The 23,029-nt window shown below is 34.5% G+C and overlaps 1 protein-coding gene and 1 long non-coding RNA gene across 4 annotated transcripts; both read left to right on the top strand.

Annotated features, from left to right (window-relative positions):
* The first annotated feature begins 2,671 nt into the window (after positions 1-2,671).
* LOC120148260 lies at positions 2,672-5,036 on the top strand. Its single transcript, XR_005518354.1, has 2 exons — positions 2,672-2,922; positions 3,875-5,036. It is a non-coding gene; the product is annotated as an uncharacterized LOC120148260 (long non-coding RNA).
* Positions 5,037-7,580: 2,544 nt separating this feature from the next.
* LOC120148299 (protein ETHYLENE INSENSITIVE 3-like) lies at positions 7,581-11,435 on the top strand. 3 transcript variants are annotated; one of them, XM_039161461.1, is made up of 2 exons: positions 7,581-7,836; positions 8,804-11,435. In XM_039161461.1, the coding sequence occupies exon 2, from the start codon at positions 8,879-8,881 to the stop codon at positions 10,706-10,708; it is 1,830 nt and encodes a 609-aa protein (XP_039017392.1). In that variant the 5' UTR covers positions 7,581-7,836; positions 8,804-8,878; the 3' UTR covers positions 10,709-11,435. The 3 variants fall into 3 exon arrangements, with proteins under 3 accessions (XP_039017392.1, XP_039017393.1, XP_039017394.1); XM_039161462.1 differs by having other exon boundaries at positions 8,807-11,435; XM_039161463.1 differs by having other exon boundaries at positions 8,820-11,435.
* Positions 11,436-23,029: the final 11,594 nt, after the last annotated feature.

Consider the following 23,029-nt stretch of genomic DNA (forward strand, 5'->3'; position numbering starts at 1 on the left):
GGTTATGTATAGAGATAAATAAAAATAAATAAAAATAAATAAAGTAAATGAAAAAATATAAAGAATATACATATAATAATAAAAGAAAAAAATATATGTTTATATACGCTATCAATAATACTTAAAATAATAAAAATAACGATGGTTATGTATATATATATATATATATATATATATATATATATAATATATAAATAAAAATAAAATACATAAGATATATATATAAATAAAGGAATAAAATATAATAATAATGAAAATATAGTATATAATAATAGTAGGGATTAAATTGAAAACGAAATAAACTCAAGGGTCAATTTACAAGGATTTCGGGTTCAATAATCGATTCAGATGACCAAATTAAATGTTTTTGAAACTGGAGAACCAAAACGCAAATCTCTCACTTCTTGCAAAAACACGCGGGTCCGAGGAGTTCATCGGGTCGGGCGTAAGGCTGGAACGGGCTTAATATATGACTCAAACAAATTTTTTAGTTTCATTTCTTTCTTCAGAAATCAAAAGCCCTCGTCTCCTTCTCTCATTTCTCTATCGCCTGTTCTTCATATATGAAGAACACGGCGGATTTCCAGAAAAAGGCCATCAGCCGCCCCCCCACGCCGCCTCGCTGCCGCCGTTGAACGGCGACGGCCGCCGTTCATCGGCGGCAAAAACAAAAAAAAAGTTTCTTTTTTTCGAAAGCTGTTCACCCCCTTGTTCCAAAAACAGAGTTTGTTTCTTAGAAAAATCGGCCTCGGAAGTTAGATCTATGAAAATAGATCTCGAATGTGCCTCGGTTCATCGACCAGAAATCATTTTATTTGATGCTTTTCGAACCAAAAACAAAGAGAAGGAAGTACAAAGTAGACATGCAAGCCTGAAAATCGCGCAAAGGTGAGTTCCTTACCTTTAACTTTTCTTTGAAATTTTTTGCAGAGGAAAGAAAATTTCGAATGCTCTGAGTATTTGGATGTGATTTGCTAGTAACTTTTCTTATATTCCGTATCCAAAAAAAATCCCCCTTCGTAGTGTTACAAATGGATCTATTTATACTGAAAAACTAACTATTTTTTAGACTCCTATTTAAAATATAACTCTAATGTGTTGTTGTTTGTTGATGATGGTTGTATCGTTTGTCGTACGTTTCGGGGTTGGAGTCCCATATATCCACGAAGGTGGTTTATTGTCGAGAAGTACGGGGGAGAGGCGTGAACATTGAAGACTCGTGAGGCATGGGGTCTTCGCGCGGCTGGAAACAAGGGATGCGGCGTTAGGGTTTGGTTTGATTACCAAACGAGTCTTCTGCTGGACCATCTGGGTTCCTGGGCCACGTGTATCTGTAATGAATCTTGGGCCACATGTGAAATGTAACATAAATAATGAATAAATGAAAATATAAATTTATAATAATAAAAACAATATTATAAAATATAATATTAATCGATCGAAATTCAGTGTCTTCAAAACACATAAAAACAACAAAATCTAACTACTGATCAAAGAATTTAAATCCAATAAACAAAGAATGAATTATAGTAAATCATAAAATTTTAGATGATAGAAAATTAAAATAAAAGAATTAGTGAATCAAAATGATTTTATCACATTTTTTAAAAAATATTTCGCTTTTACAAATCTATAAAGTGGCGTTTGGTTCGCTTAAATGTTTCTAAGAGAATTAGAATCTGTGAAGGAATCGGAATCTGAAGGAATTAGAATCTGAATTTGAAACATGTTTGATTGGCAGTAAATTGAATTGGAATCTAATTTCATATTCTGTTTGGTTCGCAGACATGTCGGATGAATTTGATTTCAGTAATGTAAAATGACAGAATTTTCCTTCTTATTTTTTTTCTTAATTTTAGTTTTTTTTATAATTAACATGTAGCATTATATTATAAAAATTTAAAAAATATTAAATTTTCATTTTATTGATTGATTATTCATTTCAATAAATTATAAAAAATATATTAATAAACAGCATAAGTTAAAATCATCCCAATTAGGAATGGTCATGGATCGGGTTGGGTTTTTGGTCCACCCGACCCGACCCGATAATAAGGGAACATCCACCCGAGACTCGACCCGACCCGAAATAATAAAAAAATATTTTTATTCAATAAAAACAGTGACTTAATTGAAAAAAATTATAAATAGAGGGGTATTATTATAAGTATTCCTAAATATATAAGGTAAAATTATATATTTTTTTCGGGTCAGGTCGGGTATTTTTCACCCTAAACCTGAACCTGACCCGACCCGAATATCACACTTAAAAAAACCTACCCGACCCAAATATCACACTTAAAAAAATCAGACCCGACCCGAATATCAAACTTTAAAGAACCCGACCTCAACCCGAATATCAAACTTAAAAACACTCGACCCGACCCGAACCCGAATTTTTTTTTAAAAATCCGACCCGAATACCAAAAGATTAATGAGGGTAGTATGGTCAAATTTCACATTACCTCCTCCAAAAAATTTCAATTCTATCATGTTATGGATGAAATTTAATTTCCATCCCTTGATAAATTAAATTCTGATTCCTCTTTTAAAAACTTGAATTAAACATAAAAAAAATAATAGAATTAAATTTTAATTTCTTATAATTCTAGGATTTCATTAAACCAAACGCCATCTAACGGTTAATTCTCTCTCTCAGCTTTTAAATCACCAAACAAGAGCCAGGTAGCTGCCACCTTCACTTCTTACCCTCTCTTCAATAATTCTCTCGTTTGGGGTACCAGAAAAGTTCCACCTTTACACATCATAAAAAAGGATAAATATTCATTTCCTTTCCTTTCTTCCCCATTCTTCCCTTCTCTATTAACCCGTTTCTTCTTTTTCTTCCAGTAGCCACTTGTTTGAGCTTTGTGGAATAGGCCCAAAATCTGTGGTTTTCTCTCTTTCCTTTTGTTTTTCCTGGTAAGTCTGTTTGGACCTGGTTTGAGTGGATCTCCATGCGTCTTACCTCATCTTAGTATTGTCTATGGAGTTTTCTACCACTTCTATGATATGACTTCTTTATTTTATTATTGTGGATTCATATCAATTTGGGGTTTTAATTTTCTCTGATAATTATCCTTATCATGTTTTCATTATTGGTTGATAAGGTTGAGGTTTGGTTTTCCGGGTTTTTTTTCCTTTTTATTTTCTTCCATTTTTGATTTGGGTTTTAGTTACTGCTTGGTAAAACCAAAGCTCGGTTTGGATCGTCCGGTTTGGGGGGGGGGTGCTCTTGCCACCTTTTTTTCTTATAAAAAATTGTTATTGATTGAATATATTGAAGTTCTGAATCTCTTTGAAATTTTATACTCTCGTATTGCGTTTTTAATTTTTTTTATGGAGTGTCAAACTCGAAGCACTGTTTGTATCAGATACAATGAATCTGAGTTTGGTTCTGTTTTTCAGTTATTTTATTTTTATTACACGTAATTGTCCGGAGATCTGACTTTTATCTGACCGTTCCTAAAATTGAGATTTATGAATCAGATTTTGTTTTTCGGTCTCTCTTATGTCTTGTTAACTAATGCGTATGTAGCTGATGTTGCTTGTTGGCTTAGTTTGATATGTTCAATTTTCTTACAATCTTCTTTTTGTTTTGAACCACTTAATAATCTATGTCTTAACATAGGTTTTAGGAATTCCACATCTTTGTTTATACGTTTATGGCATTGGCTTAACTGAATTGTCAGTCATCTTGTCGGTGAAGTTGTAGGGTTTTAAATTCATAAGTTGTTGCAGTCATTTCTTTGATATTAAATTTATGTTTAGACTGTGTTTTGATCGGTTCACCTTTCTTATGCTGCTATTTTATATGGGAAATTAACGGCACTTGCATGGTTTTGTTAACGGATTTATTTACTTTTATGTGCAGGCTTAACTTAGTAGGCCTTGGTTATTGGAGAAATTTCCTTAAGTTTCAGACTTATCTTGGAATGATGAAGTTTGATGATATGAGTATTTGTGGAGATATGGATTTCTTATGTGCTCCCCCTGGGGGGAAAGATGTGGCGGTCCCGCAGATGGAAGTAGAGGCTGCAGTAGAGGATGATTTTTCTGATGAAGAGGTTGATGTCGATGAACTTGAGAAGAGGTTGTGGAGGGACAAAATGCGGCTCAAACGGCTCAAGGAACAGCAGAAGGGCAAGGAGGTGATCGATGTCGCCAAACAGCGTCAGTCCCAAGAACAAGCTATAAAGGTTAAGCTGGATTTCTAACACTTTTTATCATTCACATGTGGTAATAATGATAATTTTGATGTTGAGATACATATAAAGACTTTGAAGAGTTTCTCGAGGAATGTTTAAAATTAAAAGTAAATGACTGCATCATTTAAATCCCTTGGAGAAGATGAAGCTCGATTTTATATTTGCGATTCTACTCTATAGATAAGCTGAGGCATATTCCCTTGTTTGTGGCCTTCTGCCATTCTCACTCTTAGTTGTTAATGACAGCTTTGCAGAAAGATACTGTGTTCTTTATTCCTTTACCCCACAATGCGCATTAACCAGTCTCTTGGCTAGTATAGCTTCTGTTATTTTAATTTTAGGTGTTCGTGTTCATGATCGACAATCTACCTTCAAGTTTCTACTTTGTCTCTTCTTTGACGGGCCTCGTTGGAATCACTGTTTAATGGACTGTGTCTTATGGTGCACATTGTTAATATTTTAGAGCTATTTGTTTCTTTTATTTTCCTTGTGCAACGTCACTTATCTTCAATATTTTTCCGAAATATGTAGCTTCGAGAAAAACCCTCGCCTGGAAGGTCCCGAGCTTCTGGGGCTCGCAAGTTACGACACAAACTGCTCGTGAAGTACAGGTTGATGTTATAAAGCTTGGAGTTGAATATGTACTCACAAGGTTTTAAGCATATTATCACACGGTATAATGGGGTTTCTTAAACGCTAGGCCTCGTATGTGTAAATCTATATACCAGCTTGACTATATATAGCTCAATTATCCAGCTCTTTCTAAGATGTTGAAGGCAACTAGTATTGATGAATGTAATGGCAGCGACAAGTTAATTTGTGGTGTGATCCTTTGTTTTCATGGCACTATAGAGACATAAGTTTTTCTTTTGGTCATTCGACTATGAAAAGTTGCAAAATGACCACTCATGTTTTTAATGTCTTTTTTGGTTAGCCTAGTGTCTGCTTTCAAAGTTGGTATAATAATAAAATTAGCCCTTAATGTTTACATATTAATCAAGTTAGTCATAAATTTTAAAAATGTAACCCTTGATTTTATACATTGATCAATTTTATTTTAATTCTCAAAAAATCCAATCCACGGCTATAAGAAAAAGAAAAACCTGTACAAGGGTCTTAAAATCACAACTAAATAGGCTTCAAACAAGAGACAATTTCAATGGGATGAAGAGAGTAGTAAAATATCAAACCAATTGTTTCAATTAATTAAACCAGAAAATAAATCTATTTAATTAAAATTATATTTTTGATATAACTATTGGTATATAATTTATTAATCAATTAATTTTGAATAAATTCTTCGTATTTATATTACTCAAAGAGAAACAGTCAATTGCTACAACATCACAACGTAACCAATAAATACAACAGAAAATCAGAACAAACTCAAATAATCAGTTGGGAGATTCCCTACTTATTACAAAGACGAAAACTCATAGAGTCGAATCCAGTAATTTTTCAGCCCTTGAGTCGAATCTGGATCATCTCCTTTATACTCTGCAACACAACATCAACCGAGTAAAATGTAACCTCGAAGTGTCTATAGTTTCTCTCCTCCCAGATGCTATGAATGTGACAACCCTAAGCACACTTAAGAATCACAATGAGAAGAGACTTACCCTCAAAATGGTCCCTGATTTTTATCTGGTTTCCATAGATCACACACATCTCATTTCCGACATTCACTTCTAATCTTAAGATCCTCCTCTTGATAGGAAGTCTATCAAGAACAGTCATCTAAACAATTAGACCATGCTTAAGAATATGACCTGCAAACCAAATAATATTATGCCATGGACCTTTGGGATGCTCAACTAGAAACTCATCCCAGATTCTGTTAGCCTTTAGAAGGCTAACATCAACACCAACAGAAAAGTGAAGAGCTACAAGCTTTAGCTTTAAGATTTTTCTAAAGTTCCAACTAGTATTAGTTGGGATCTTCATTTGTATGTCTTGATTCATGCCATCCAGAAAGAACTCCCATCAGTTGGGATGTTTTTAGTCAACTGTAAAATGCAAGCTTTATTACATCCCCGATGTCCTTCATACCAAGCTTTCTCTTAGATCTTAACAGTCAAATCTGTTTCCAATTGATTCGAGCACCACTAGCAGTTATATTTGAATCCTCTTGATTGTATCTTGGGGAAGGATCAATTAATCAATTAATTGATTTATTATTACAAGATCAGAGTTTAACGATTCATTTCCTTAAACTAATTAGCATGATAATTGTAATTACTATTTAACGTAGGAAAAGCATCTTATCGGCTCAGCCTTCATCTTGGGTTTTGGTTCTGGGCATAAAATACAGTAAATAAAAGAGGGATTGATGGTTTACGTGTCCAAATAGTGGTCCACAAGGCTACCATTTTCTATTAGTCTTTTAACATAAGCAATGGAATAAACTAATACTGTTGACTAAACCATGTGTTAATTTGTTTGTAGTCCAATCATTTTATTCTCCTCATTATTATTTTATTTTAATTTCTCGCTATATTATTTTAGGTTTGAGTATAAACAAAACAAAAAAAGAAAAAAAATTCTTTGATACTACTGTTTATTAAATTTAAAAAATATATAATATACCCTCCTCCTCCTAAAGTTATTAATAATTAATAGTTTCATGCTTTAACAAAGTTATTCTTATATTATTATATATATTCAAACCATTTTATAGGTTCATGCTCTCACAAAGTTTCCATTTTTCGAAGTTTTATTAATTAAGTTAGAAGAAGAAATATTATCTATTTAATAATCAATATATTAAAACAATAAATAAGTTTTTATTATGTGATTTGTTTATTGAGAGTTTAAAAAGGAAGGCATAAGGTAAATATTGTGAAAAAAATAAAAAATAAAGATTTGTTTTAATTTTTGTAGGGTTATTATTAGTAAAATTTATAGTAATTAGGAGAGTCGTCTTCTTCCACTCAACTTTCAGTAAAATCGTTCTCTTCTGTATAATTAGAAAGTTATATTCTGTTACCAATGAATTTTAAAAAACTACATCGATTATTTACGATTTTAAACATTTCTTACATATTTTTTAAAAAATATACTAAATTATTAACATATTCGAAAGAAATATCAACAATTATCGAAGATTTTAAAATTAAATCTTTGATGTCTGAAAAAATATATAAACACAAAAACAAAAAAATCTAACTACTGATCAAAGAATCTAAATCCTATAAAAAAATAATGAATTATAGTAAATCATAAAATTTCAGATGATAGAAAATTAAAATAAATAGAATTAGTAAATCAAAATGATTTTATTACATTTTAAAAAAATATATATTTCGCTTTTACAAATCCCTAACAGCCTCTCTCTCTCTCTCTCTCTCTCTCTCTCTCTCTCTGCTTTTAAATCTCCTAACAAGGAGCCAGGTAGGCGCCACCTTCACTTCTTACCCTCTCTTCAATAATTCTCTCGTTTGGGGGTACCAGAAAAGTTCCACCTTTACACATCATAAAAAAGGATAAATATTCATTTCCTTTCTTTTCTTCCCCATTCTTCCCTTCTCTATACACCCGTTTCTTCTTTTTCTTCCAGTAGCCACTTGTTTGAGCTTTGTGGAATAGGCCCAAAATCTGTGGTTTTCTCTCTTTCCTTTTGTTTTTCCTGGTAAGTCTGTTTGGACCTGGTTTGAGTGGATCTCCATGCGTCTTACCTCATCTTAGTATTGTCTATGGAGTTTTCTACCACTTCTATGATATGACTTCTTTATTTTATTATTGTGGATTCATATCAATTTGGGGTTTTAATTTTCTCTGATAATTATCCTTATCATGTTTTCATTATTGGTTGATAAGGTTGAGGTTTGGTTTTCCGGGTTTTTTTCCTTTTTATTTTCTTCCATTTTTGATTTGGGTTTTAGTTACTGCTTGGTAAAACCAAAGCTCGGTTTGGATCGTCCGGTTTGGGGGGGGGGGCTCTTGCCACCTTTTTTTTTCGTATAAAAAATTGTTATTGATTGAATATATTGAAGTTTTGATTCTCTTTGAAATTTTGTACTCTCGTATTGCGTTTTTAATTTTTTTTTATCGAGTGTCAAACTTGAAGCACTGTTTGTATCAGATACAATGAATCTGAGTTTGGTTCTGTTTTTCAGTTATTTTATTTTTAATACACGTAGTTGTCCGGATATCGGACTTTTATCTGACCATTCCTTAAATTAAGATTTATGATGAATCAGATTTTGATTTTTGGTCTCTCTTATGTCTTGATAACTAATGCGTATGTAGCTGATGTTGCTTGTAGGCTTAGTTTGATCTGTTCAATTTTCTTACATTCTTCTTTTTGTTTTGGACCACTTAATAATCTCTGTCTTAACATAGGTTTTAGGAATTCCATATCTTTGTTTATGCGTTTATGGAATTGGCTTAACTGAATTGTCAGTCATCTTGTCGGTGAAGTTGTAGGATTTTAAATTCATAAGTTGTTGCAGTCATTTCTTTGATATTAAATTTATGTTTAGCTTGTGTTTTGATTGGTTCACCTTTCTTATGCTGCTATTTTATATGGGAAATTAACGGCAATTGCATGGTTTTGTTAACGGATTTATTTACTTTTATGTGCGGGCTTAACTTAGTAGGCCTTGGTTATAGGAGAAATTTCCTCAAGTTTCAGACTTATCTCCCGGGGGGGTGTCCGATCCGATCTTGGAATGATGATGTTTGATGATATGAGTATTTGTGGAGATATGGATTTCTTATGTGCTCCCGCTGGGGAAAAAGATGCGGCGGTCCCGCAGATGGAAGTAGAGGCTGCAGTAGAGGATGATTTTTCTGATGAAGAGGTTGATGTCGATGAACTTGAGAAGAGGTTGTGGAGGGACAAAATGCGGCTCAAACGGCTCAAGGAACAGCAGAAGGGCAAGGAGGTGATCGATGTCGCTAAACAGCGTCAGTCCCAAGAACAAGCTAGGAGAAAAAAGATGTCGAGGGCGCAGGATGGGATATTGAAGTACATGTTGAAGATGATGGAGGTTTGCAAGGCTCAAGGTTTTGTTTATGGAATTATTCCGGAGAAGGGAAAACCGGTAACTGGAGCATCTGACAATCTTCGAGAATGGTGGAAGGATAAAGTCCGATTTGATCGTAATGGTCCTGCTGCTATTGCCAAGTACCAGGCAGATAATTCGATTCCCGGCAAGAACGATGGCTGTAACTCCACCGGCCCGATCCTGCACACCTTGCAAGAACTTCAAGATACAACGCTTGGTTCTCTTTTGTCTGCACTGATGCAGCATTGTGATCCCCCTCAGAGGCGGTTTCCTTTAGAGAAAGGTGTTCCCCCACCATGGTGGCCTACTGGCAACGAGGAGTGGTGGCCACAGCTTGGATTGCCCAAAGATCAAGTCCCTCCTCCTTATAAGAAACCTCATGACTTGAAGAAAGCTTGCAAAGTCGGGGTTCTCACGGCAGTAATCAAGCATATGTCTCCTGATATTGCCAAGATTCGCAAGCTCGTAAGGCAGTCTAAGTGCCTGCAGGACAAGATGACAGCAAAGGAGAGTGCAACATGGCTTGCTATCGTTAACCAGGAGGAGGCTTTGCTACGAGAGCTCTACCCTGATTCCTGCCCACCACTCTCCTCGGGTGGAGGAAGTGGGAGTTTCGTTCTCAACGACTGCAGCGAGTATGATGCTGAAGTTGAGCCGAACTTTGATGTGCAAGAGCCTAAACCTGGGAATCTCAATGCATTCAATTTGGGTATCAATACAATGAGGACCGTTCAACAACAATCATATCCTCTTAATGTAGTTGTCAATAATCTGGATTTCATGCGAAAGAGGAAACCATCTGAAGATCTGAACATGATGGACAACAAGATCTACACTTGTGAGTTCCTCCAGTGTCCTTATAATGAACTTCGCATGGGATTTCATGACAGGACTGCCAGGGACAATCATCAGTTAATTTGCCCCTACAGAAACTCTTCCCGACAGTTCAGTGGTTCAGATTTTAACGTGAATGAAGTGAAACCAGTCATTTTCCCTCAACATTTTTCACCATCCAAGCCACCTGCACCATCTATTACATCTGTTACAACACCCTATGACCTATCAGGACTTGAAGTTCCAGAAGAGGGGCAAAAAACGATCGGAGAGCTCATGTCAATGTATGAGAACAACATGCAAGGCAACAAGAACATGAATACCGTAATCAGTCCGGTAACCGAAGGTCAAAATATCCTTCAGCCGAAAATGCAACAGCAACAGGATGGATTCTTCGGCAGTCAATTCATGGTGGGGGGAAATTTCTTCGCACAGTCCAGCATGGCTCGTAACCATCAGATATTTTCGCAAGTGGATGGCCAATTTGACCGTTTTAAAGCTCTGAATCCTCCGTCCGAGACCAACCACAATAACAACAACAGCTTCCAGATGATGTTTGGTTCTCCGTTCGATCTGGCGTCTTTTGATTACAAGGAAGATCTACAAGCAGCTGGGGCGGATACCATGCCGAAGCAGGATGGTCCATTCTGGTATTGAGTAACAAAGTACTGATCACATTTGGTATATTTATTTTTTTCATCACACCACAGTTTTCAAGCAGAAATATCTACCTTTTACTTCCCCTATTGTCTTTTCTACACAGAAGTAGCTACAAACCACATTTTTTTACTTGGTTTTTGTATTTTTCTTCATGCTTGTAGCTGGTAGAAGCTAGCAAGCTTAGCAGGTCTTCATGTTAGGCTTTCAATAAAACAAACAAGTACAATAATCCTGCTATGGATTTACATAGGATGTTATTGTCTCCTAAATAAGTTTGTTATGTATAATGTATTGTCTCTGTTATTTTTCTTCCCCTTCCATTTTAACTTGTTTAAACTTTGAGTCAGGTTCTCCCATGATCATGTTTTGTAGGATTCCGAATGTTTTTGTCCTGTAATGGGTACATAGTTGACAGGTTGTGTTGAATGGATGGAAACTGTTTGTCGTTTAGTGTCGACCTCGTTGTTCATCCCACAGCAGTTAATGCAAAGAAGATGGTTGAGTTTCACTAGAATCCTGCATTTGGTGGAAGCCTGAATTGGAACCGGTCTTGTTTTGTGCCAAGTGTGCCTGTGTTTGGTGGGGTCAGCTTTCTTTGGCTTCGTTCAAAAAGTTTGGAACTCGTCTTTTCAATGGTCCCCATTTCTGGAAGAAAAACAAACAAATACCAGGCAATTAAATAATACTTCTTCTCCACCCAAAATGAAAGGACAACGATCCAAACCCTGTTGGCACCATGATGGTGTGCTGCATGTTTGGATGTGATGCCCAACTCAAACATGGATATGATTCGAGTATAATCAATTTTTAAAATAATATAACTCTTGCATTATCATAATTTTATATTCATATTTGAAAGAATCTTACATTTATATTTAAATATACATGAGACGTACATTTACTCATAGTTCAAGAGCAAGTTTAAATATATTGTTGGGTGGGTGACGGTGGTTCAGCCGTGGCCGGAGTTGGAGGGTGGGGGAATGACGTTTAAGACAAACAGATAGAAGATGGAAAAATTCATGGGTGAGATAATGGGTCACCGCTCTTGATTCTGTGTTTTAAACTAGGGTTTTAGCTAATGAAAATTGAGAATTAATTCAAGGTTTGGGTGATGAGAACTATACCGAAGAGCTTCAAGTCCCCATCTTCAAAAGCTGAAACTTGACCAAACGGTTGCATGAACATGATCGGATAAATGTGGAAATGGAGAATCCGATGAAGATGGGTGGCGAGAGATGAGACCAAGGGGTGACGGCAACGGGTGTGAGAGAGCTAATAGAGACGGAGTGAAGGTTTAATAATTGATATTATATATTTAATGATTAAAATACTATTATTTTTATTTATTTAGATTAAAAAGAGAAAATTAAAAATTAAAAGGTGATGTGGCGCATACTGATTGGTTGCTGATTTTTTTTTACAAAATTAACGTTTTGGGATAAACGAGATAACGATTTAAAGTCGAGAGATAAAATATCTCAAGAAATACTTTAATGAGGTGTAAATTAATATTTATAAAGATAAATCAATAAATAAAACGCAAACGATTACTATATCAACCTCAACTATTTTTGAAATCTACATAGAATATAAAGAAAATATTATAAAACTTTTTTCCTTTTTATTATATTTGTACTTCAATGGAAAATTCCCTCATCGTCCCGACACATAAAAACAATTGTAATAATTATTTTCTTTACAAACTAATAAAATGCCTTTTATTTTTCTTTTATACGTCTATATTATTCAGATAAAATATTTTTATTTTGTACTATCGAAGCTTTAAATTTAGCGGGATAATGCCTCTTTATTACGATTTATATTAGATCTGTCAACTTTCTAAGATAGGTAAACAAAATATTTTATATGAAAAAATTATTTAATAAATTACTCTTAGTGAGATGATAAGACATTTTTATTCGAATAAATTAGTTTTGTGTTTGTTTCTTAAATAATATTTTTAAATTATTTTATTTTAAAATAATACAATAATATAACAATTTTCTAATAACCAATTTTCTAATTATAACACTTTATAATTGACACACGTCTCAACTAGAGTTTGTGTATGAACAATAAAAGTTACTCATGTATTTTATATGAGTTAAATTCTCTCATGTTTGATTTCCAAATAATATTTTCTTAGTTTTTTTATATAAGAATAAATATAAATAACTCGTGAATAGGTAATTTTAAATTGATATACTTTAAATTCAAAATAATTAATCAAATATTAGAATATTTAAATTTGAAATCATTAAAAATATGTCATGATAGTATAGAATAACCATTACACATTTAATTTCTGACAATTTCCAAAAATATTCATTAAATGAAATCATAAATAAATCAAAATTCATCACAACTATATCCACTACCATGAATTCAAACGATATAAAATCCTTACCCATCACTTCGTGGTCCCCACACTACCTTATCAATAATCAAGATGAAATCGAGGCCGTCAATCCTTGATCAAGCGTTGTAGCTCAGTCTAAATCCACGTAGTTAAAAGAAATTATTTGAGAATATATATATAATTATCGTTGAGTATGAAAAGGATACTGTATCAATTGAAATATTTATTTCTAAAAAGCTTATATTTTATGTTAATTACCTTATTAAATTAAAATTCTGATGAAAATATCAAATTAATTAACTTATTATAAATGCAGTTCTCAAAATAGAATCAATTAAAAATCATTACATTTAAGATAAATAGAAATATCATATGATCTGATTCCTATTATAAGCACATCTATATGCAATTATAAATTTATCCCGTTCTTCTTGATTTAACTGAAGAGATTAATATGCGGAAAAATAATAGTAAAAAAGATATCCAACAAAGGTAAACTTAAACATAATAGTGCTCCCTTTTTAAATTGAGAAAATAACCTCAGTGACCGAAAATTCCTTATAATATACGATTTTGATCAATTTTTTTCGATTTGTCAAAATGACCAACAAAATCGCAATGTGATCTCTAAATCGCAACGCGGTCTCCAGTATCGCAAATCAGTTTCCAGATTCGCAACGCGATTTTGACTATCGCAACGCGATAATACATAATCGCAATGCGATTTTCAAAGCGACGTTAGTATCGCAACGCGTATTTTATTTTCAAATTCCAAACACGAATATTAATACATCCCGTAATCGTAACTCTTAACCTAAAAACCCTAAATCACAACTCAGTCCCATCTCTATTCTCACTCTCTACGGCGACATCCGTCCCCATCTCCGACGAAATCCATCCCCATCTCCAGCGAAATCCGTCTATCTCCATCTCTCAAAGCCACCCTCACAATCATTCACGATCAGAAATGGAAAATCAACCACCGAGGGTTAGTTTTTTTTTTTTTTAATTTTTTGCATTATTATTAGGTTTTTCATATTGAAATTGATGATAAGTTTACTGGTAATTTCAATAATAGATTAACCATTTCACTTAGATTGCTTATTAAATTCATTCGATTGATGCCAATACTACTAAACTGTTTAGTCTTTAACCCTGTAAAGTTAGTAATTGTCTTTGTTTTGTCTTTTGGTTGAAGTAATGCAATTCATTCAAGTTTCAATTTTAGACAATGACTATTTGAAACCGAGGATCGCAACGCGAAATGAAAATCGCAACGATAGTCAAATTCGCGTTGCGATAATCATTTTCGTGTTGCGATTTTCATTTCGCGTTGCGATAGTCAAATTCGCGTTGTGATAGTCATTTTCGTGTTGCGATTTTAAGTTTCAGAAACTATTATTCTTCTGCAAATTGAAACTTGAATGAATTGCATTACTTCAACAAAAAAACAAAGACAAATACGAAATTCACAGTGTTGCAAATTTAAGTTTGAAGAATAAACTACTACTACTCTTTATTGTTTTTGGTATATCTTCCCAGTGTAGTTTTTAATCTAACTTGGTATGTTTATTGTTTTTGTAGAACTTTTTTTCGGCTCAAATTGACCTTAAGGAATAAAATAAGCCTAGTCACTACAATTGCGTCGAAGCTTTCACCTGTACAAAGAATATTGTTTGAGGATACTTGCTTCGGGCCATGGCTGAAAGTACAACATCCGGGTGGAGATGCTATGTTGACCCATTTGTGGCTTCAGACCATGACTAGCGATCTACCCGAGAGTATAAAACGTGATAATGAAGAGATATGGTTTCATTTTCCACCGGCGTATACGTGTTTTGGGCGGGAGGAGTTTTGCTTAATCACGGGTCTACGCTTCGGACACGATGATGTAGGTCGATACACTAGTCATATTACCCGCCCATCATGGTTATCTCGGGTTTTTCCTAAGCTGTCAATGGAGAAGCCGAATTTACAAGTCGATGACTTGACGAGATTATTGAATAAGAAAGATGGTTTTACTCGGATGGATGTCATCGATGTTGTCCGAGTATGCCTTTTAGTACTTTTGCATGCCAGATTTTTAGGCAGAGAGGCCAAACAACCTATTCCTAAGGACTTAATATTATTGGTAGAGGACCTAAATGCATGGAACCTGTTTCCGTGGGGTTCGTATCTATGGAAATCAACCTAGAATAAGTTGTCGTCTGCCTTTGATGACCGCAAAAGTTTGTGTGGCGATGGTTCCAAATACACTTTGTCAGGCTTTATTTGGGCCTTTAAGGTAAGAATTTCTATATAATGTTTCCAAAATTATAATTAATTATTTAACAATTACTAATGTGTGTGTATTATATTGTTTTTGTAGATTTGGATATTTGAGGCTTTTCCCGACATGCAGACATATGCATTAAAAACTTCAAATGATATTCCTAGAGTTATTTCCTGGAAGAGGAAACGGCGTCTGTTGATTTGGAAAGAGTTACTACGGTATACGACAATAAATGATGTAAGTTAACACAAATACTACCATATATATAAACAAGTTATTACTAGTACACGTTTAACTTTGTTTGAGCTTTTATATTGTTAGGAGGCCAACACTCCATTACAGAGGCTGACACCCACGGAGGCTGAGCTTGCCACTGATTGGTGGCAAGCTAGTAAGCATTTTTTTGATGGCACGGATGATGAGTAGCCTCCACTTCGAGAGCCATCACCTCACCCAGAGCCATCACCTGATCGACCACACTATATACCTCTACAACGAGAGCCATCACCTATTCCGTCACATCATTGAGCCTCTTCTCCACCATCACCTCATGATAGGCGACTGACAAAGATGCCACGACATTTATCTCCATGTTCTCCACCTCCACCTCCACGGGATGAGTTAGGGGAGTTACGTGATGAGGTCAATGCCTTGCGTGAGGAGGTCGGTACTTTACGCGATGACAATGGTGCATGGCGAGACGAGGTATCTACTTTACGTGGTGAGGTAGTGGCTCTACGTGAGATGGTTGCATCGTTGCAGAATGAGGTTCATACTCTACGCAACGAGGTAAGTTTAAGATTTTTCATATTTAACTTGATTTACTCGTAATTTCACTTAGATTAACCATTTCACTTAGATTGCTTAGTAAATTTATTCGGTTGCTGCCAATACTGCTAAATAGTTCTAAAAATAACCCTGTGAAGTTAGTATTTATCTTTGTTTTGTCTTTTGGTTGAAGTAATGCAATCCATTCAAGTTTCAATTTGCAGAAGAAGAATAGTCGCAACACGAAACTTAAATCGCAACACAGAAATGACAATCGCAACGCAAATTTGACTATCGCAACGAGATAATCGCAATGCGAAATAAAAATCGCAACGTGAAAATCACAATGCGAAAATGACTATCGCAACGCGAATTTAGTTTCGCGTTGTGATTTTTATTTCGCATTGCGATTATCCCGTTGCGATAATCAAATACGTGTTGCGATAGTCATTTTCGCGTTGCGATTTAAGTTTCGTGTTGCGATTTTAAGTTTCAGAAACTATTCTTCTTCTGCAAATTGAAACTTGAATGGATTGGATTACTTCAACCAAAAGACAAAGACAAATACTAATTTCACAGTGTTGCAAATTTAAGTTTCAATAATAAACTACTACTCTTTATGTTGTCCTTGAACATGCACTTTGAACATGCACTAAACCTATATGCTTTCCTTTTAAATATTTATAAGTGCTTACTTCCGGAATGTTATCTGATGCATTTTGTGAACTATGATAGAATAATGACTTGGGTGAATGCCGTGCAAGTTTGAAACATATTTGTCTTTGTTTTCACTGTTTAATATCATGTTTGTTTATTTACTGATTTATGTATTAATAATTATTTTTAGCGGCCCGATAAGGTGGATGCTTTATGTCGGGTTTTTCTTGCACGATGGGGTTCACGCATCAGACGGCGTGCACGTACCATTATGTCTCCGTTCACCCCAATAGTGCGAAGACTCCGTTAGAAGAAGCCCAACTCACCTGTCATCGCTCAAGAGGCCTCTCCTATCGTTCAAGAGGCCTCTATCATCCCTCAAGAGTCCCCTCTCACCGTTCAAGAGGCCTCTGTCATCATTGAAGAGGTCCCTCCCACCATTCAAGAGCCCGATTCATACGGCGTAATATGTCGAATTATTGAGAAACCCCCTCACGTGTCGGACATGATGGATGACTGTTAGCTTTCGTATGAGTTATCGGCCAGTACCATTTTCGGCAGATGAAGTGGAGAGGAAACAACTACCGGAAATAATTCTGGATAATACCCTTTGGGCTAAGACCGCAGTTGATTTTTATCTACATGAGCGGAGCCAAGGGTGTTACGCTGACATATACAAACTCAACGATGATATGCATTTGTTGATTGATCGGTCTTGGTGGGGTGTGTTATTAAGGGTTGAAGACAAAGGCTATTTCGATGGGGGGTAAGTTTTATATTTCTTCTTATATTTCATTTTGATTAATTTTTTTTAAAATTTATGTAATTTACTAATATATGTCTTTTTTTGTAAAACAACATATTGATGCATGGGTGTCACGTCTTCTAATAGTAAGGAAATTGAAGAAAAATAAAAAAAAATATGCGATATACAATTATGCCGACGTCTTTTCACGTAGTTCACTTGAAGAATCAACGACAGGAATCATATGTGTTGGCTAATGGACAAGCTAAACTTTATCTTGCATGGTGGGAGGTCGATAAGGTTAGTATTTATTTTTTTTAAATATTTTAAAGGTGTTCATAAATAAGTGCGCAATTTGAATTATTATTTATGATTGCAGGTGTTTATCCCTGTTTTGGAACGTACTCATTGGCTTCTCGTCGAGCTTCAACTCTCATCCCTGAAGACAATAGTATATGACATCATGATAAATTACATATCATTGTCTGATTTGAGAGATATTATTAAGGGATGGAGCTCTCATTTGGCTAAATTCTTGGATGCGATTAATTATTGGACTTATTCTGGAAACAAGAAGCCAAAGAAGTTCAATGTTACAGTTATCAGAGACGAGACCGCGTCACAACAAACGCAGGAAACCAGAGGGGATTGTGGTCCTCTCGTATGCATGTGCTTGGAGCGTTTGATGACAGGAAGTACACAGTTTCTAACTACCACCGATAGAGATAGAGGTGCAGTAGGCTTGTGGTTTCGGCATTTTATGGCTAGAGCGATATATGCGAGACGCTGCCTACCTGCATCTGCGTTATGAAAGTGTCCATAAACAATTTGTAAGTCAAATGCAAGTGTTGTTAAATACCTAGAATTCAATAATAATTTTTTGTTTGTTGGTTTTAGATGTGTAAAAAATGTTGTTTGAGCAAATGTTTAGTTTCTGCAGGTTAATCCTGAAGTGAGCTGCGTGAAATTGATGTATGGGTGCATAAACAACTGTCTGGGGTACACTTTTTTTTATTGTTTAATTGATTCTTAAAAGTCTGATTTGTTTAATTGATGAGGAAAATAAGAATTATTAGCATTTTTTTTACTTTTTAAATTGATTTGTAAAAATTGATTTGTAAAAGTTGATTTGTTTAATATTGATGTGTAAATAATTCTTATTTGTGCTTGTTTAATTGATTGAAATGTAAAAGTTGATTTTTTGATTTCAATCTGCATCATATTGAAGGCAAAAGACCTGTTGAAGGTACACTTTCGCAACGCTAAACTCAAAATCGCAATGCGAAAGCCAAAATCGCAACGCGAAAGTCAATTCGTGTTGCGATAGTCTAATACGCTTTGCGATTTTCTCGTTGCGATAGTCAAATACCCATTGCGATAATCAAATCCACGTTGCGATAGTCAAATTCGCGTTGCGATTTTTGCGTTGCGATAGTCAAATTCGCGTTGTGATTTTTGAGTTGCGATAATCAAATTCGCGTTGCGATAGTCAAATTCGCGTTGCGATATTCAAATGAATGTGTAATAAATGATAACAACTGAACAGATCATAGCAATGTTTAGACTCAAGTTATTAATACATGCCTAACTGAAAATGTTAAATGTTTACACATAAAATGCACATAATAGTCAAATTCGCGTTGCGATATTCAAATGAATGTGTAATAAGTGATAACAACTGAACAGATCATAGCAATGTTCAAACTCAAGTTACTAATACATGCCTAACTGAAAATGTTAAAAGTTTACACATAAAATACACATAATACAACGTTTGCATTTAAAAATCACCTAAGTTAATAGTCCCAAAAAGTGAAGCCGGTTGTGATTGGGATTTTGATTTTGATTGCGATTTTGATTGCCTTTTTCTTGACACCATATGAACTTTGGATTTTGATGAGGATCCATATTTTGGTAGAGGAAAAGATGATTGTGATGGCACTGGTGATCCACATGTCAACCTTGTATGACCACTTTCCTTGCACCGACTACATGTCGATCTCTTCTTCTCTTCACCCTTAGACGGTATACGATCGTGACTTTTTGGTCGACCAGGTAGCATTCTGTCCATGGCTGGTGGTAAAACTGTTTGTAAGTCATCTAGTATGTCCCACTCAGAAGGATGTGGAATAGGGTAGATAATCTCGGCATAAGTCTGTCGATATACTTCTGTAGTGTAGCAATCCATAACGTATGCGCTTGAATCATCTTGGTTTAGATGAAGATCAACTTTTATAACATGGCCACACGGATAACCAGATGTTGCCATTTCATACAACTACATGTCTTTTCATTTAGATCGACAAGCCCATTTAAGTTATTATCCAGTAATTCAAACAAAGTGTTTGAACATGGTTCAACTCTCCATGACGTTGACTTCACAACACGTTTCGTTATCTTTTTTTTCAGTCTATGGTGTAACACGATGTTCCAATGTTCCTGTAAATTTAAATAAATAATACTTAATAAAATATATGATAAGTTACGAATTTAAAAAAATAATACCTGCATGGTTTATTTTCTTGTAGTACCATTGTTGAATAGAGGCTCGAAAAAACTCCATTAACATAGTAATGAGTAATTTCCGGAAATGACGACTTAGAGCGTTGATTGATTCTGCACTATTAGACGTCATGAAACCATATCTTGCTCCAAGTTGATATACTCTTGACCATCTTTCAAACCCGACATCTTCTAGTGTTTGAGCACACTGAGGCAAAATACGTCTTAAACAATTTATATGCTTATTAAAATCCACTTCCCGATAAGCTTTTACAGCCTTCCAGTATGTCCATTTGTGATTTTTTATACCAGCAGACCTTGATTTTAGATTTCTATACAAATGAACACCACAAAGTCCATGAAAAGCATATGGGAAACACCTTCTAACACGTTGTCAATTGAGTTTGCCCTATCGGATATGATTGTCAGATTGTTAATAGAACCTATGCAATCCCTAAGATGCCTCATAAACCATGTCCATGAATCAGAGGTTTCAGATTTGCCAACCCCGTAAACTATTGGCAGTATCCCATTGTTAGCATTCATGGCTACTGCTAATAAGTTTACTCCAATGTATCGACCTTTTAAATGTGTTCCGTAAACTATAATAACTGGGCGCATGCAAGTAATAAACGAACGAATCTACAAAATCATATACACAAGAAATATAATCATTTAAATGTGAAATGCATGTAACTAACAAAAATGAGTCAACAAAATTATATTGATTTACTAACCGCAGCACCAATGGCGATAAACAGCAACTCAAAGCGTCCATCTCTATCTGTTTTGATATGAGTTACCGACTTAGGATTTTTCAGCTTTAAATTGTGACAATAAGCCGACAGTTGGGCAAACGATGTTTCTGGTGACCCCCTCAACAATTCCAAGGCATAACATTTGGCTCTCCAAGCTTGAGAATATGAGATACTAATCTTGAACCGAGCATTCATGTCAGTCATAATTTCATGTCCCCGATATATCATGCCATTAAAAAACATTAACTCAGCCAGAAAACCACCCAACATCTTTTTGTTTGCCTGTCTATGGTGAGGAAAAACCTGGGTTCTTGAACATGTATGTTTATCAATAAAAGTCCTAACTTGAAACATTTCGCAATCTTTTATCCTCTTTGCAATCATACGCCACGTACAATTTTTGTCAATCATGCATCTTGTTTCGAAACGATCTTTGCTTGATTTGTTAACTTTTAGCTGATAGTAATATTTCACACATTTCGTATACAAAGCTATCTTCAAGTCTTTCTTTGTATCAAAACAATCATCTTTCTTGATACGAATATTTTTTGTGTAACAATCAACTGCTATTTTTACCAACTCTTCTTCCGGTATCTGAAGTAATTATGACATATTCCAGTTATACTCCTGTGGCATTTTCTTCGGGGACTTTTCATTGGGGATTTCTTCTTATTCTTTTTCTTCTTCAGGGTTATATGAATTACAGAATGGATGTTCAACATGTTCATTCACAGTCGTAACTTCCTCCTCATTATCATCAACAACAACTTCCTCGGCAGCGGTTGTTTCATCATCAAAATTCGGATATTGACCAATATCAAAATCATTACACGCAGTGTCTGTTTCTTCTTCTGAAACATCATCAAAATCCGAGTATTGACCAAGATCAAAGTTCGGGTATTGACCAAGATCAAATTTCGAATACCGACTAGTACTCACAATTTTTTCTGTTGGCTCATCATCGTCTAACTGGTTAATACGAAAACCGGAATTTGATGCTGAAAGTTGATTGGGATTTGGATTAGGAAAAGGTTGTGAGTTTTGAGATTGTGTTTGGTATTGGAAATGTTGTGAAACAAAATTTGCTTGGTGATGAAATTGTGGTAGAACCATTAAATTTTGAGCACCATAAAAGTTGGTCAAAATCATATATTATAAGGAATTTTCGGTCACTGAGGTTATTTTCTCTTTTAAATTATGTATTTATATTATTGAGAATCTCTGATCTACAATTCAGCGAGTGAACGTTTTAGTTGAAATTACCAAAAAACCTAAACGGTAGATATAGGGTGAAGTAGGGTAATTGTGTAAATCCGCAAAGAAGAGGAGACAATTACATCCATGAAATAGTGATTGATCAACGGTGATTGACGTTTTATACCACGTAAATCCTAGGATGAAAATCGTAATCTCATGCGATCTCGACGAGCAGCCGACAACAACTACGACAATGTATAACTAGGAGGATGGTAGAGACTACATTGATGGCAACGATCGTGGCCGAAAAGGATGGCGATGGGTTAAAGATATAATTTGGGGATTTTGGGACATTTTTATGATTTAAGAAAAATTAGGGTTTTTTAATAATAATTTAAAAAATAAATTTCAAAATATTAGATTGTAACACGTGTCACTTAACAGGTTAATTAACGTCGTTGACGGTCCAGACACCTAAAATGATAACATTTGTAAAAGATGTGTTCAAAAATACCCAACTTGAATTACCCGACCCATTGATCCGCTGACCCGGTGTAAAAATATCATGTATTTTAGAGGTAAATAGCATATTTTTGCGAGTCAAGTACCCGACCCATTATTTTTTGTGGGTTTTCGATTCGATTTCAGGTCACAAAATTACCCTTAACCGGGTATCACCGACCCGATATCTTGTTTTTATTTTATTACTATTTATATTTTATACTAAATTTTTCATTTCTAATTTCAAAATTATTTCACCATAACATTTTAAATCTCTACTTTTTCAAATTATCTCACCTTAACATTTAAATTATTTCTTAAATTGTTTATTTTAATCTCAAATTATTTTAAATTTAGTTGTAATTATATATATATATATATATTTTAATTTTAATCTTATATTATATAATTTGGATTTATAAATTTATATTTATGTTATGTATATAAACCTCTAAGTTTAATTTTTTTGTGTGTGATTTTTTTCCAAAAATAATATAAATTAATAAAATCAATTTAAATAAAGATTGATCGAGTATCCGTGACCTGAAAATGAAGA

Source organism: Hibiscus syriacus, unplaced genomic scaffold (assembly GCF_006381635.1).
Source record: "Hibiscus syriacus cultivar Baekdansim isolate YM2019G1 unplaced genomic scaffold, ASM638163v2 tig00110956_pilon, whole genome shotgun sequence".
NCBI lineage: Eukaryota > Viridiplantae > Streptophyta > Magnoliopsida > Malvales > Malvaceae > Hibiscus > Hibiscus syriacus.

Excerpts from the sequence above, each read along its gene's own strand:
- LOC120148299 (XM_039161461.1), top strand. The coding sequence starts at position 8,879 with ATGATGATGTTTGATGATATGAGTATTTGTGGAGATATGGATTTCTTA.